Source organism: Hoplias malabaricus, chromosome 6, assembly GCF_029633855.1.
Source record: "Hoplias malabaricus isolate fHopMal1 chromosome 6, fHopMal1.hap1, whole genome shotgun sequence".
NCBI classification, from domain to species: Eukaryota; Metazoa; Chordata; class Actinopteri; order Characiformes; family Erythrinidae; genus Hoplias; species Hoplias malabaricus.
The window spans coordinates 6,306,972-6,321,799 of NC_089805.1; the positions used below are offsets into that span (position 1 = coordinate 6,306,972).

A 14,828-nucleotide genomic window follows, 5' to 3' on the forward strand; every position below is an offset into this window, starting at 1 on the left:
CTGATCAAAATATCTAAATTACCAGGAGAACTGCAGTCAGACTGTGAATCCTCTCAAGCTTTTGAATACTGTCAGGCTTTTTGCCCTTGTTACAAAGCTGTGTCTGACTGACTTGGCAACATGACAGCAAACTGGTGTCAAGTCTTTCTACTTGTCTTAGTACATTGAGCTCATTTAGATTCAGGCAAATAAGATCAAATACAAAGCATCTGGAGGCTATGTTACATTGTATGACTCATAGCAACCTATGGGTATTTCGTGTCGATGTGTCAAGGCCGAAATGACCGGGCATTAATTAGAGACTATTAACATAAAACACTGTCAGGCTTTTGTTATGCTAAAGTCGTACTAAACAGATTGCCATCTGTGGTTCGGTATTCCTCTTTGACCAAAATTTTTGGGCCAGTCTCTTCTTGAGAGCCTGCCTGACAGACCAATTACATAACTAGCCTCTGTCTGATGTAATTGAAATGTCATGGAGACAGTTCTCGAAGGCTTCTGCGACAGTGGGGCAGGAACTGGAGAACAAACGCCACAAAGGCTCTTACGAACAAAATACAGTTACAAAGCCTTGCACTAACCAGGATACAATCCTTTTGACTAGAGAATGGTTTAATGATCAGAATTGTAAGTTGCAAGTGAGCATGCTGTGTAGTGTGGGGGCATTTTAAACTACCCCATCCATACACAGTTGGATGCCTCTGTGGTTCTGACCTAGATTCGTCTAGTCTGTCCTAGCTATTAGAAATTGCCAATTGCAACATCACTTCATCACTGTTTCTGCCCTGCCTTTCTCTTCCATCTCCTCGTCTCACATTTAGCCCTCTGCAGTGCCCTGGTAATGGGGTGTACATCTTAGGCCTCACAGCAATTCTACTTGTTTTTGAGTATGAACCAAACTACATTTAGTTTCACAAATTCAAAAAATATTATATACAGAAATAAGTTATTTTTTCTACAGAGGTTTAATTGAAGAGTCTGAAAACGTACCACATCTTAATGCATCAGTTTAACAATTAAAATTAACATTAAAAATATCAATCCAGTTGAATATTCACCTTCAGACCTCATCCCATGTGTTAAATGCAGCGTGTGTGACTGGTGCTCTATTCCACTACAATTCCCAATGTCCCCTCATGCAAAGCGACACCCTGTGCTAGCCTGCGAGATTAACCAGCTCAAGAACATCTCAACCACTTAAAAAAACGGCTCCATTTTGTCTAAGCACTTTGTGCTAATTTGTAAAAATATGAGCATTTAAATTATAAGCTTCGCTGCTGGATTAAGAACACACGATCCTTCAAATTGGACATGGAAAACACACCCCAGCATTAAAAATGCCTCACTGTAATACAACTCAAAGCTCTGCGGAACTGGGTCTCTGATCGCTGCATTATAACATGTACAAAGTGACTTAGACTGTAATCACGTTACATATGTAGACTGTGAATTTAGGCGGTAGGAATCTGTCCAGGAAGGGAATACTGTCCAGTCTGTTACAGTGAAGACAGCAATATTATTCACTAAGCTATAAAAATCATAACTTGCAAGTACTAATACAGTTTTCCATATTAGTCTTTGATCTTTAATTGCATAAGTAAAAAATAGAAGCAAACCAAAAGACTAATCCATCAAACACATGCCTCTAACTGTTCCAAGTCGTCCCTAGTAAGTTCAGATAGACTTACTACTCTAGTGTGCGATAATTAAGACAAGTAACTTGAACAATACTAACTGCTGAACTCTAACTATATTACTCATTTAGCTACTGAAGTCCAGACAGAACGTCTGAACATCTTGTTATGATGAACACTTTGTGATTTCCCACTGAAATATTTATTTTCCTGAAAAACCAACATGTTTCTTCTGATCATCTTTTTAACAAATCAAAGAGGATTTTATTAAAGACCTGGCTTCCCTACTAGTGCAACCACAACAAAACATTGACTTTGCAGCTCCTGCTCTTCCAGATAGGGGCGTCCTTGACATCTCGGTAGGAGACCTTGTCATCTCAATTTGCCAGACTGATCCAAGACCTGCCTCTACTGGTAAAATGAGCCAAAAATCACAGAAAGATTACAGATCTCACCTTGAATCGAGTGACAGTTCTGTTGGCTTGTTCGGGGCAAGATCATTATGGAGCTTAGCTTACAAGTATGCCACAGTATTGTGTAAAATTACTGACTGGTTCCATGTGGAAAAAGGGGATTCTGTACCAGAGTTTCATTCCATATCAGAAAGTGAACTAAGCTAATTTACTGAGCCACTCTGCTATGTTAAAAGTTAGTTAACAGAATGCTTTCTTTAATCCTCTTTTTAAATTTTACACAGTACTTAAGGAAACCGTAAAATGTAGCAGGCTGGTTTACTGAACATACAACATTAATGCAGTGTGTGGACTGCAGGTACTACCCAAATGCCAGCTGGCATTTAGAACAGTAAGTGTGTGCAGATGGTCCACTGTGGAGTAAATGGCAACACTGCGATACTCATCTTTGCATATTTTGAGGGACAGCATGTGGACGCAGATAGCTTTGAAAGTACAGTTTGGAATGTAGAGCTTTCATCACTGACTAGTATAGCTTACAAATGTCTGTGAACGTGTGTGTGTGAATGATTTTTCTCATTGTCCAGCTGCTGCAGGCAAGAGGTCATCTGTTGCTATGGTGCAGTGATGAGTCTGGACCATCAAACAGTGGGGATACAGATTCAGGGCTAATGCAATTCCACCATGATGCCCTTTATTTAACAGAACGTCTAAACTCAATACAGCACCTTTTAATGTTTTTTGGCATATTGTACTAGGCTTCATTCACATGTTGAAAATATATTAACACTGTTCTCTTAATGAAGGATTGATTTAATCCAGTACTTCAATGAAACGTGAAGTCCTGAATTCTAAAATATCATTGGATCGATCTTATATCATCCTTTAAAAGACTTTATAATTGGGTGTGCAATGTGAACACTATGAGCATTAACTTAACACTGAGAGTGTTAAATTATTACATTAACAGTGTTAATTTAACACTAATAGTGTTGATTTAACACTGGTGAATTTGCTGTGTTTATATGAGAATATGACTATATAGAAATATTAATTTCAATATTACATTTGCAGGTATATTTTTATGTCTATATTGCCATTAAATAAATCTGTATATCTGATCAATATTTCAAAATGATATTTGATGTTATCTGAACAGTAAAATATGGTGAGGAATTACTATGCTAAAAACTGCATTCAATTAATTTTACAAGTTATTAACTCTTTACAGCTGCATGTCTTATTTATCTTCAATGATAATCAAGGCACATTTAGTCCTCAATTCTGTACATTTTGTAAACATTTATCCATCACCATCAGGATGTCAGTCATTGGCATCAGATCATTCTTTCCATTACTTCTTGATCTTCAATAATCAATTAATCCTGATCAGGGTCACGATGAGTCTGGAGTCTATCTGGAATCATTGAACGTGAAGCAGAAACACACACTCTACAGAGCATTGGTCCAACACAGTTCACCTTCAACGAATAGCTCAGGAAAAAAACTGTTGTATTTACACTGCTTTTTTCTCCTTGTATCCCATTCTGTTTTATAAAGAGTAACAAACATTCCACTGCTGTCCATTGCTGTAAACCCCCTTCACCCCAACTAACAGTAATTCTTTTTGCACTGCATCCATTTTTAATGAACCCGGCAGGATGTCTGTTGGAGGGGGGCAGGGACAGCATCGCATCGGTCAGCCTACAGCTTCAATTAGCACTTAGTGTGTGCCATGCTTTCAATTCGCTTAAGAGACTGGCACACAGGCACACCCCCCTCTGCCATATGTGTGTGTCTGGTCTGCCCACTTCAGAAAACACTGGAACCTACTGGCTTTCTCAGCTAGCTCTGTACACCTACTTTTTGCAGTAAAACAAGCCTGACGCAGTGAGCTAATGACACAGAACTGTATGTTGTGCTGAAGCAGCTGACGGGCAGACTGCACGGTCAGTTAAGTGAATTAGATTTCCTGACATGCTGTGCTGCTTCTTAATCGTGGGTAATTACATTATGAAGGGGGGGAAACTGGAACATGTACATTCGGACAGAGCAGGACTTCAGGGAAAAGTGTGGCACACGGCTGAAGTTAAGAACCCATCTGCATCTACAATCTGATATGATCACAAATCTGTAGATAATATATTGCTTTTTAAATAATACTGAGGCATCCTTGTGACCCACCCTATACCCCCATCAGTTAATCCAGTGCAAGCAAACGCAGGTGTCTGCACATCCAATGATGTTTTGCTGGTGATTGTTTGAAACAAGAGGTGACTAGGTTCACTCTCTTGAAGGATGCCTGTGCTATCTTCATCTTCCCTGCTTGGTAGCTTTGGGGCAAGCATATGAGTGAGAGGGGCAAAGGTAATGTGGCAGGGAATGATTCAGGGAATATGTATAGCTCCATACCCACCACAACCCTGATCAGAATGAAGGAATACAGGATGAATGAAAATTAAAATCTGCATTTAAGAACCACCACAAACCTATCAAGTCTCTTCATTTGTTTTTAACATCCAGACACAAGGACCTGTTATAAAAGCTTTAAAATGCGCTTAGACCGTTTTAATCCTGTATATTAATCCCGAATTATATTATGCAGTCAGATGTGAAGAGGCACCTCCAATGCAAGGCTTTAGCAGAGAGGAGCACATGCAGCATGCTGGAGGAGGGACGGCAGGGCGTGGAGGAAAAAAAGCTCACATCAACTGCCTCTAAACACTACGATCAGACCTTCACGATTATATCTTGGTTTAGCAATGGAGTGCGTGTGAAAAACGATCAACGCACGTCGATAGATGTATGTAAAGTACATCGAAAATGATAGAAGAGACAGAGTAAGAACGTGCGCCTGAGTGAGAGCAGGAAGGGAGGGGGCAGAAAAAAGGTGTGTCCGCCTTGAGGAAAAAAAGAGAGAATAATGAAAGATCTCCTCGAATTGTAGCCGTAGAAAAGCAAAGGATGCGGATATAAGCCTTACTGGTGTTTCAACATGATTATGATGCTCTGTGGATTAGATTTAGAGCTAAAAAGCAGGACACAAGGTTTAGCTAGCTGTCTATAGATAAGCAGAGAAAAAAAGCCCCCTAGACTGAGGGGGAACTGGTGCCCATTTGTGCATGGGTTAAAAAAATAAATAAATAAATAAATAAATAAAATAAAAAACATACCCCCTCCAATGACAAAGCCCCACGTGGTTAATACAGCCCTCGATTTTTGCACTCCGACAATAGATAAAAGCATAATCCGGATGATCTTTTCACATGGGCCAATCTGCATTTATATACCGCAGTATAGAACTGATTATGCACATTTTGGTGCACTGAACTGGTTGAGAAGGAAAGTCAAAAGAGTGCAAGCGAAGCCAAATGCGCTAATGTCATTTTACCGGCACACAACAAATAATCCATGAATTCAAACCCCTCAGAGACCCTATTTTGTTCAGTCTGCAATGGCAAAACACAAAAGACCAAAAGAGCGGGCTGCGTCTGGACGGCTTAGGGTTTCTGTCAGAGGTGTGAGGTTTTGTCTTTAAAACACATTTTAAACACTATTCAGCCCAAACCTCGCAAATTAACTGAAATGTTACCTACCTCTTGTGCCTTGAAGCGTACAAAACACAAGCTATCCTGTGTCGTTTATATTTTAACTACGTTTGCCACCCTGCCAGAAATTATGAACCTTCTAGTCACCACCCATCAGGCGCTGACCGTTAACGTTTTGTAACGTCTCCTCCATGTCAGCCCTGTCACAGAAAGCCTTGTCTATACACCCACACAGCTGAATTAAAACCTAAACTGTTCTTACAACCTCATTCGAACCCAAAAGAAGCAGGAAATAAGTTAATATAACACCGGGAAATCTTGGGTTGACTCCGGCTCGAGGGGCTAGCTACAGCTAACCGTTTTTTTTCACACAGGTAACGGTTAATCTCATCGGTCACAGCCCGAAGCTGTCAAAAAAAAAACCTAACAGCTGGTTTAAATCTATCTCTGGGCACTTTCTTTACCGAAACATGGCCCGAACACGTATAAACAGAGCGTTAAATTACAATTACAGGAATACTTCGTATTATTCTGTATAAAAAAGAGAAACGCAGCTCTTCAGTGAAACACCGGCATCCTTTGGCTCCGACAAAGCGAGGCCCCGTCACACACCCAGCAACGGCGGAAACCAGAAATAATCATCCTCTCACAGCAACAGCAGCGTGGAGACTACTCTTAGCACCCAGCTGACACTCAAACCAACCTCCACCTTGCTCTTCGGCCGGATTAAAAGAGCTCATCTGTGGATAAAGTCTCCGGGTTTCTTACCTGTGTGACACGCAGAGTTATTGTCTGTCCAACTGCAGTCAGTCCGTCAGCGCTCCGCTCTAATATAGCGCTGTAGTTCCCCCCGGCGGACTGAGAAAGAAAGGGGGCACTAAAGAGCTAAGCGCCATGGTCCGCTGGGTGTGTTTGACAGCGGTTTCTCATCATATTACATACAAATTATGCAGCAACATGCTATCTGATAAAACAACGAGAGACGAATGTGCTTTATCTGACACTGGCCTGTCTTACGGTTAAGAAAATTTGACTGAATAGTGAATTACTGCAACAGAACTGCCTGGCCAATAGTTGCACTCATTGACCGTTGTCAGCTGCATTTAAAGTGACCGTTATGCTTTAAAGTTCAACATTGTACATTCTCATAATCTCGACTAATGTATAAAGTAAAAGAAAAGTAGAACAGGAGTATAACATTTGTGCAGACAATACCAAGTTTGTACACATTTCCTGTACTGTGGCTACTAAGCCCTGAATTTGCTTAGCAACGAGACCATTTGTGAATGAGTAGGCATTTTCAACCGAGTGCAGAGAGAGAGAGAGAGAGAGAGAGAGAGAGAGAGAGAGAGAGGGAGAGAGCGAGAGAGAGAGAGAAGGAGAGAGAGAGAGAGAAGGAGAGAGACAGAGAGAGAGAGCGAAAGAGAGAGAGAGAGAGAGAGCGAAAGAGAGAGAGAGAGAGAGAGAGAGAGAGGAGAGAGACAGAGAGAGAGAGAGAGAGAGACAGAGAAAGAGAGAGAGAGAGAGAGAGAGGAGAGAGAGAGAGAGAGGAGAGAGACAGACAGAGAGAGAGAGAGAAGGAGAGAGACAGAGAGAGAGAGAGAGAGAGAGAGCGAAAGAGAGAGAGAGAGAGCGAAAGAGAGAGAGAGAGAGAGAGAGAGGAGAGAGAGAGAGGGAAAGAGAGAGACAGAGAGAGAGAAGGAGAGAGTAAAGAGACTAATTAAATACATGTAAATGCACTATGGGTAATTGTATCTGGATTGATATTTTAGCTCAGTCTGAGTGTTCACACCTATATGAATATTTAAGTTATCCACTTATAAACAGGCAGGGCTAAGCTGTTGTAGGTGTAGGTAAAAGAATATGGATAAGTTTACAAATCAAATTGTAATGATATGAACACTGCCATATCAAAAGATAGAAAGAAAGATATGAAAATGTCAGTAAATAATAATAATTTATGCTTGATATGGTACATAAACTCACCTAAATATGGACTGGACCTCGAGTTGAAAATCATATAGTTCCTTAACGTAGGGTAAACTAGCACATTTCAAATGATGTCGTACTGGATTGGAATCCTGTTGAGAAATGTTGCAGAAACAGCTGATGTCATGCTCTTTTGTTAATTTTCTCCTCCTAGCCACATGATGGCGCCTTTGCCTCACTAACTATTGTGAACACTATGTTTGGTGCCTACATTACCATTAATACACCACATGGTATTTAATTTCAACTGTTTATTCAGAGCATCAGATATAAATAGATAAAATAAAAAAGAATGGGGGAAGAGAGTTTAAAATGAGTGGAATATTTCTCCAGTGCTCTGCTGCATGGACATTAGATGTAGACCTATTCAAGTCCCAAATTCTCTCAGGAATTTGCCCTGAAACAGAAAAAGAAATCTGTTAAATTTGTAAAAATAATCAAAGATCTTCATTCATTTCCAGTCAAATCTGCCATTAAGTACAAGCTATTCATTTTATGGAGATATTAGGAGATATGGTGTAGGACAATACTACTGTACAATTAGGTTGACCAGACGTCCTCTTTTACCCGGACATGTCCTCTTTTTTAGACTTAAAAAATGTCCGGGCGGAATTTCACAAACGTCCGTTTTTCTCGAGCTTACATAGAATTTCTAGAAGCGTTTTGTTCACAAACTAGTCCCGCCCTCCCCTACTCCGATTGGTTTGCTTGAGTGAAAAGGGGGCGTGGTGAAGTAGCCTAAAATCTTCTGATTGGACGGTCTGACGGTACAGCTACCGTTATTGGTCGATAACCTTCTTTGTAAACGTTTAATTGGTCAGTCTGCACGTCAGTAGTTGTCAATCATTACATTTGCTCTTGACAATGGTGTTAGTCCCAGTAAAACAACAAAACCATCCCCACAAGACTTCTGAAGGTTTCTTTGAAACACATGATGCCAGTCACCTAAAAGAATAGAAACTTTGATAAAAGCAAAGAGTGGAAAATCTAAATATATTGTTTGGACTTTAAAAATGAATATGTTTTACTTGATGGCAGTTCTAGCTTTTTTGGCACCATACTGAATGTGATGACATGATGAATTCTCTATCCTGTACTTCTACTCACTCTCCATACTACGAGGTCCATTTACCACAGGAACGGCAAACTGACCACAGATAAAAGGCAACATCGGGGATCACCTGTCATATTCATAAAAGGCTGGTGCTGCTGCAGATTTTCCTTCCAACTAAGGAGGAGCACACCTTGTAAAACTAACTAGTTTTTTAATGACTGAGACTGGTTGATTACACATGTAAAATGCTTTATTGGAATAAAACCCGGAAGCCACACCAACCCTATGTAGATAAGACTGGTGACCCCTGGGCTGAATGATGAATAGCAAACTGTACAGCAACAGGTGGGCTTTAATTGTATAAAAGCAATGACAAGCTGCAAAGTAGTGGTTTCTAATAAAGTAGCTGGTGATATATACTTGGCTCTTACATAAAAAAGCAAACAACTGTCCACTGTGACTCACCTCTGACATTCATCCAGACATGATGTGCTTGACGAAAGCTGTCAGAAAGAAGAAAACAATGGTTCCCAAATTGCAATTGTTGTGCTACTGACAAATAATCTGTTCAAATCTAGTTTTAGGCCAGAATCTCCCTTTAAGTATGTAATGGTTTACTGAGAACGATTTTTTATGGGATGCCAAAATCTAATATTACCTTCATAGTTGATGCATCCACTGCCATCCTCTTGTCCTGCCATTATTTGCTCCACCTCATTTTCTGTCATTTTTTCTCCTACAGGAACAGCAGATTTATATCCCCGCTTTAGTGAATTCAATCTCACAGACGAGCACTGAATTCAAACAAACTACACCTTCAATTTCCAAAAGTCTTACTTTCAAATTTCACTACAATGAATTTTATTACATTGAATGTACTGATATCAATGTGTGGCAATAAGGTGTGTATTTATATTTACCCAATGTTTGAAGAACATGACGAAGCTCTGCTCCCATTACAGTCCCATTTCCTTCTTTGTCAAAGACTCGCAACCCTTCCACAAAATCTTCAAACGTGCCCCTGTCCTTTGACTTTGAAATATGCTGGAACATGGGCAGGAACGTCTCAAAGTCCATTAGTTTAGTGCTCAGTTCTAAAGCCAGAACAATACTTGTAAACACATCCCAGAGACCTTGTATACATTTTATAATCAGTATAAACACATTTGGGAGTTTTTATTTATTATTTTTTGTAAACTGTAATACTTAAAAAAGGAGAATCTGGATATTTAAATTCTCCTGAAATGAATTTAACTGACAGAAGTACAGAAACATAATTACAATGTTCTGTAATATAAACAAATGCATAATTTCATTCCTGAAACCCACTCCAAAACATGTTAGTTTTTTTGTTGTTGTTGTTGTTTAGAATCCTGACCTTCAGGTTTGGGTTTGCCTAGCACCCTCATGACCTCTGCATTGGTGGGGTTCTGACCCAATGCCCTCATGACGTCACCACATTGGGCATAGGAAATCTTCATTTCACCACTGGCTGTTCTATCAAAAAGCATGAAGGCCTCCTTAAACTCTGTTTGGACAGAAAAGATGATCAGCTAAACCATTTAAACCTTGGCAGCAAATATGTTGTTCATAAATCTCCTAAACAAGAAACTGATACTCTGATGTTAGATGCTGGATATTCAGGTCCATCCAACCATCCATCCATTATCTGTAACCGCTTATCCAATTTAGGGTCGCGGGGGGTCCAGAGCCTACCTCGAATCATCGGGCGCAAGGCGGGAATACAGGAATACTGGAGGGTGTATTCACAGGGCAACACAGAGGCGGGAATACAGGAATACTGGAGGGTGTATTCACAGGGCAACACAGACACACACACATTCACTCACACACTCACACCTACGGACACTTTCGAGTCGCCAATCCACCTGCAACGTGTGTTTTTGGACTGTGGGAGGAAACCGGAGCACCCGGAGGAGACACAGGGAGAACACACCAACTCCTCACAGACAGTCACCCGGAGCGGGAATCGAACCCACAACCTCCAGGTCCCTGGAGCTGCGACACTACCTGCTGCGCCACCGTGCCGCCCGGATATTCAGGTCGTTTTTGTACATTTCTAAACAACAGTTATGCTTCCTTCAGAACTGTGAACATTGTTAATTTCACATCTCAAAATTTTGAGAAAGATCTTTTTAAAAACATTTTAAAAAGAGTATTTATTTTGTTCAGTTGCTGCAGAATGTTAGATGCTAACATCTAAAACGAGTGGTTTGTGTTGAAAAGGTGCTGTGTAGAGAAATTTACTGACACAAGTTTATTAACTACAACACATTTCAGGGCCATATTTCACTGAATAATTCAAGAGAAATTTCGACATTTACAAGAATAAAATCAAAATATTTTAAAGGCTAAGCACCAGCGATATGAAAGTGTCAAACAAATAAATACAGTGGAATTTGAGTTCCTAACTTGTGTTTATTGATAGTCAGAAAACATGTTATTTCTTACTAATTCAAGGAATAAGGTTTAAAAGATCGTTGGTCCCCCCCCCCAACGGTGTTTGGAAACTCTAATAGGCTTCTTGCCTGTGACGTAGATGGTGGACAACAGCTCTAGAAGTTGCACTTAATTTAATGCAAAATGACGAAAAGGTGTGTTGTTTTTGGCTGCAATCATTCAATGTACAGTCGGACATCGGTGCACAAATGGCCCAAAGATCCCAAAATATCCAGGTAATGGACTAAATTTGTCAACTTTAAACGGGCACTTTGGAAAGGACCATCCGCTCACTCCATAATCTGTAGCTCATTTCACTGGCGCTTTTCCAACAATATGGGCATGTAAGGACACCAACGAAAGGTGTTCAAGAGCCTCTGTAACATGGAGGTAAACAGGGTAAGTACACTTACTTCGCCTGTTTTAGTTGCTGTTTTAGTTAACGTTAGCTCGACTTGCTAAACGCGGTGGCTCAGATTATACTCGGCTACGTAGCTGCATTACGGAGGTCTATAGTGTCGGATGAATACGAGTTCGACTTCGATCACATTTACAAGAATAACGGTACCTCTACATTTGAGTTTAGCTTATTGCTAGGCTATTGTCATGAATAATGTGGGTTATTTAGCTAGATACTGTCATAACAGTCAGTCATAACGGTGTTTTACCGCGGCGTTGTTCAGCTGTTGTCCACCAGTGACGTCACGGTTGCGTTCAAGAATTTCCGTAGCGAGCTCGGGTTTTTCCGTCAATTTAATAAAATTGTCAGTAACTAAAATAATGTGAAATATTCATGGAGGTCCATTAAGTGGTGCTTAGCCTTTAAGGAAAGTAGTCAGAATATTTGGAGAATATCGAGACATTGAGTATTTGGTGAGGATGAAATGTTCTGAATTAATCCTGAAACATTTTTGACTAAATTGGCCCTAAATCACCTGCATAATTTATAGTTGTGGTGATACGAACCACCATTATGTTTTCTATACTAAATGAAAAGTGTGTCTTCTTATTTTTAATTTGTAAAATGAACAAATGTAACAGAGTAGAAAATGAAACAGCAACATGTTTGAAAGAATGCTGTATGAATTCATACCTTCAATCTGATCAGCGGTAAACTCAATCTGGGAATAAACGACATAGAATGTCAAACATTGTTGCACCACACATTGTTCGCCATTAAAAGAAGAAAATTAGCCTGACTGTAAATCAATAAATCATTTCTCAGCATAGCCTAGTCAACTCTGATCATGCCCAAAACCAAAGGAAACACCAGACTTCCACCCATTCTGAGTTAATTTCCCAACTGTCTACTCTCCACTCAACAAGGCTGCAGATGCTAGCAGTACCCAGGAGGAGATGCAAGCTATTTGAGGTCATTCCAACAAGGTCATATGCTGCCATTCTCCCAGACCCATTAAAGTATCTAAGAATAACGGACGCCTGCTCTAGAACCAGGGGAGTCTCTGTGAAACCCCATCCTCCCACACTGTCCCCGGTGTAAAAGATGAGGGGTAAGCCTGGATCAGAGACACACTAAGCTTCAACAGGGGAGCTTTTACGTAGACCCTCCTGGAGACAACAAACGACAAATGGAAAGACAGGTGGACTGCCACAATGAGAATTGTGGACATGCTGAATGATTCATGGACATTCTGAATGAATGCTAAGCATAAAAACACATTAGTCATGCATACATCTACTGTATGCTTCCATCTTACGTGTAAGGGGTTGAGCTAATTTAGGCTGCTGTACCTATGACAATGGAGAAGTCAGCTCCTATTTGTCATTGTGAAAACACAAGTAATATGCAAACTAATAGTAAATGATGAAACTATATCTGTAGAGAAAGGATGTTGTAGGATTCTTGATGCAGACACATTTTTAATAAGAACACGGCACAACTGAAACTACATTGTGAGGCAAAAATGGTTAGAGTATATTCATTCAACTTCTTTTAGCTACAGCAGTGTGGAAAAATCAGAGACCGTCTTTCATTTAATTAAATTCCAGAAAAATCAGCCAAAAACTCCACATTTTCAGGAGATATTACAGGAATAATACAGCTCCTCTCCACCTTTAGATCTGAAATTCCTACAAGTGTTTCTTTTCGTACATCCACTGTGAGGGACAACACTATAAGTCTGAAATGATGTATAGCTGTCAAGGAGAGCTTACTAAGAGAAGAAAAGAAAAAATTAGCTAATAGAATTTAGAGGCTTTATTTGTAATACTCTATACAATTTATGCTTTTGTTTGCTTATGCTGAGCAATAATTAGTTTTTAGGAACTAATAAAACACAGCCTCTTTTCCACACAACCCATTAAGCTTGCATGAAAATCCAAAAAGCAAATCTGAATAACACGGACAAGCCTGAAACTACTATCCATTTCAATACATCTCCATTATCTAACTCCTAATGAGTCGCCAATAAAAAGGTTAATAATAACAAAGCTGTTCCCTACTGCCTGTGTAAAAACTTCATTGTCAGTAAGACAAGCAGGTGAGGGGTTATTGAAGACACACCAGTAACACAGAAAGACCTCAAGTACGTACTGCGATACTCTTTCCGTCAAACTCTGGCTCCTTGGGCTTCTCTGGTTCTGGAACGGGACCTGGCTTTGTCACTTCCTTCTTGGGCTCTGCTTTCTTGGGTGCCATGATTTAGAGACTGGCTAGGACAAGGGAGACAAAAAGAGAGGTTATGAAACAAGGCACAGTTAAGAAAGGTCAGAGCTAAGGTTCATCATATAGGTTTTATACCCACCTCCATCTCCCTCTGGCTGAATCAGAAGGGATGGACCAACCCATGTGAGAAGCCATCATGCCCCATATAAGGTCCAAAGGCTGAGGCGCTGAGTGACAGGGCTCCACAAGGCAGATCATTCAAACCCTCTCAGAGGAGGCTATTAGCATGTCCACATATTGTTCTCACTATGATGATGACAACGGGTTAATGGCAGTGTTATTAAGGTTACTTTGTGGCAGCATTGGTGGGACAGGGTGAGGATCACTACTACTACAATACAACAGTACTAGGGCTTACATCTGTAGAGCTGGTTCCTTATGTATGCAGGAAGGATGTACATTTCACGACAATTACATCTGGTATTTCTTTTTTAAGAAGTATGGTCTAAGAGGAACGTGATCCTTGTGTCCATTCTTTACTCGGAGGGTTTCAAACTGACGGAATCATGGAAGAAAGAATGATGGATGGACCACTGAGGAATCCTAGATTATCTCCATAGACGACGAAGGATTTTTGTGCTCTACAGTAAGATGTTGCCATGTACAACTTATTCTTATGCAGTGGCATTTAAAGACAACTTCATATGAAGGTTAAAGAGAAGCTCTGGAGATCTTGAACTGTGTCTGGTGTAGAAGAAGACACTGTTCCAGTAAAGACAGTCAAAAGTTATCCAGAATATTTAATTGTTTGCTTTTAAATCTAGATGCAGTTAAGAAGTTAGATTGGATCTGGACACGGAAGTTTGAAATTCAGACATGCAGCATTCAGGACAAGACATTTCCTTGTGTCCTAGTATCAGTGAAGGATAAGCATAATTCAAGCTTAGGTTTTTTTTTGCAAGATGCAGCTGTTAACTGCTTTTGCTTACTTAACCTTCTGGAAGCTGTCAGATAAATATCTGTGGCAGTCATCCAGTAAAACAGTTTAACAAGAGCCCTGCCATTTAACAGAACCCCCTCTGTTTCATTCCCACTCTGTGATAG

The 14,828-nt window shown here is 40.2% G+C and overlaps 2 protein-coding genes across 53 annotated transcripts in view; both read right to left on the reverse strand.

The window, feature by feature from the left end:
* The window catches only part of maptb (microtubule-associated protein tau b), a 40,303-nt gene extending 32,591 nt beyond the window's left edge, over window positions 1–7,712 (reverse strand). For 10 of the 13 annotated variants that reach the window (XM_066675254.1, XM_066675253.1, XM_066675256.1 and 7 more), the window contains exon 1: window positions 6,364–6,587. The gene's annotated coding sequence lies outside the window, so the exon portion shown is untranslated. Of the gene's footprint in view, window positions 1–5,643; window positions 6,147–6,363; window positions 6,588–7,581 lie in introns of those variants that run through there. The other 3 variants (XM_066675255.1, XM_066675246.1, XM_066675247.1) reach the window with 2 other exon arrangements.
* Window positions 7,713–7,846: 134 nt separating this feature from the next.
* Window positions 7,847–14,828, reverse strand: part of myl4 (myosin, light chain 4, alkali; atrial, embryonic) — a 37,672-nt gene continuing 30,690 nt past the window's right edge. For 30 of the 40 annotated variants that reach the window (XM_066675297.1, XM_066675298.1, XM_066675291.1 and 27 more), the window contains 7 exons: window positions 13,653–13,771; window positions 12,192–12,219; window positions 10,017–10,166; window positions 9,559–9,732; window positions 9,297–9,374; window positions 9,104–9,141; window positions 7,847–7,981 (listed from right to left, as the gene is read on the reverse strand). In XM_066675297.1, coding sequence (XP_066531394.1) covers window positions 9,113–9,141; window positions 9,297–9,374; window positions 9,559–9,732; window positions 10,017–10,166; window positions 12,192–12,219; window positions 13,653–13,757 — 564 coding nt within the window. In that variant the 5' untranslated portion in view covers window positions 13,758–13,771 and the 3' untranslated portion in view covers window positions 7,847–7,981; window positions 9,104–9,112. Of the gene's footprint in view, window positions 7,982–9,103; window positions 9,142–9,296; window positions 9,375–9,558; window positions 9,733–10,016; window positions 10,167–12,191; window positions 12,220–13,652; window positions 13,772–13,863; window positions 14,031–14,828 lie in introns of those variants that run through there. The other 10 variants (XM_066675300.1, XM_066675296.1, XM_066675280.1 and 7 more) reach the window with 4 other exon arrangements.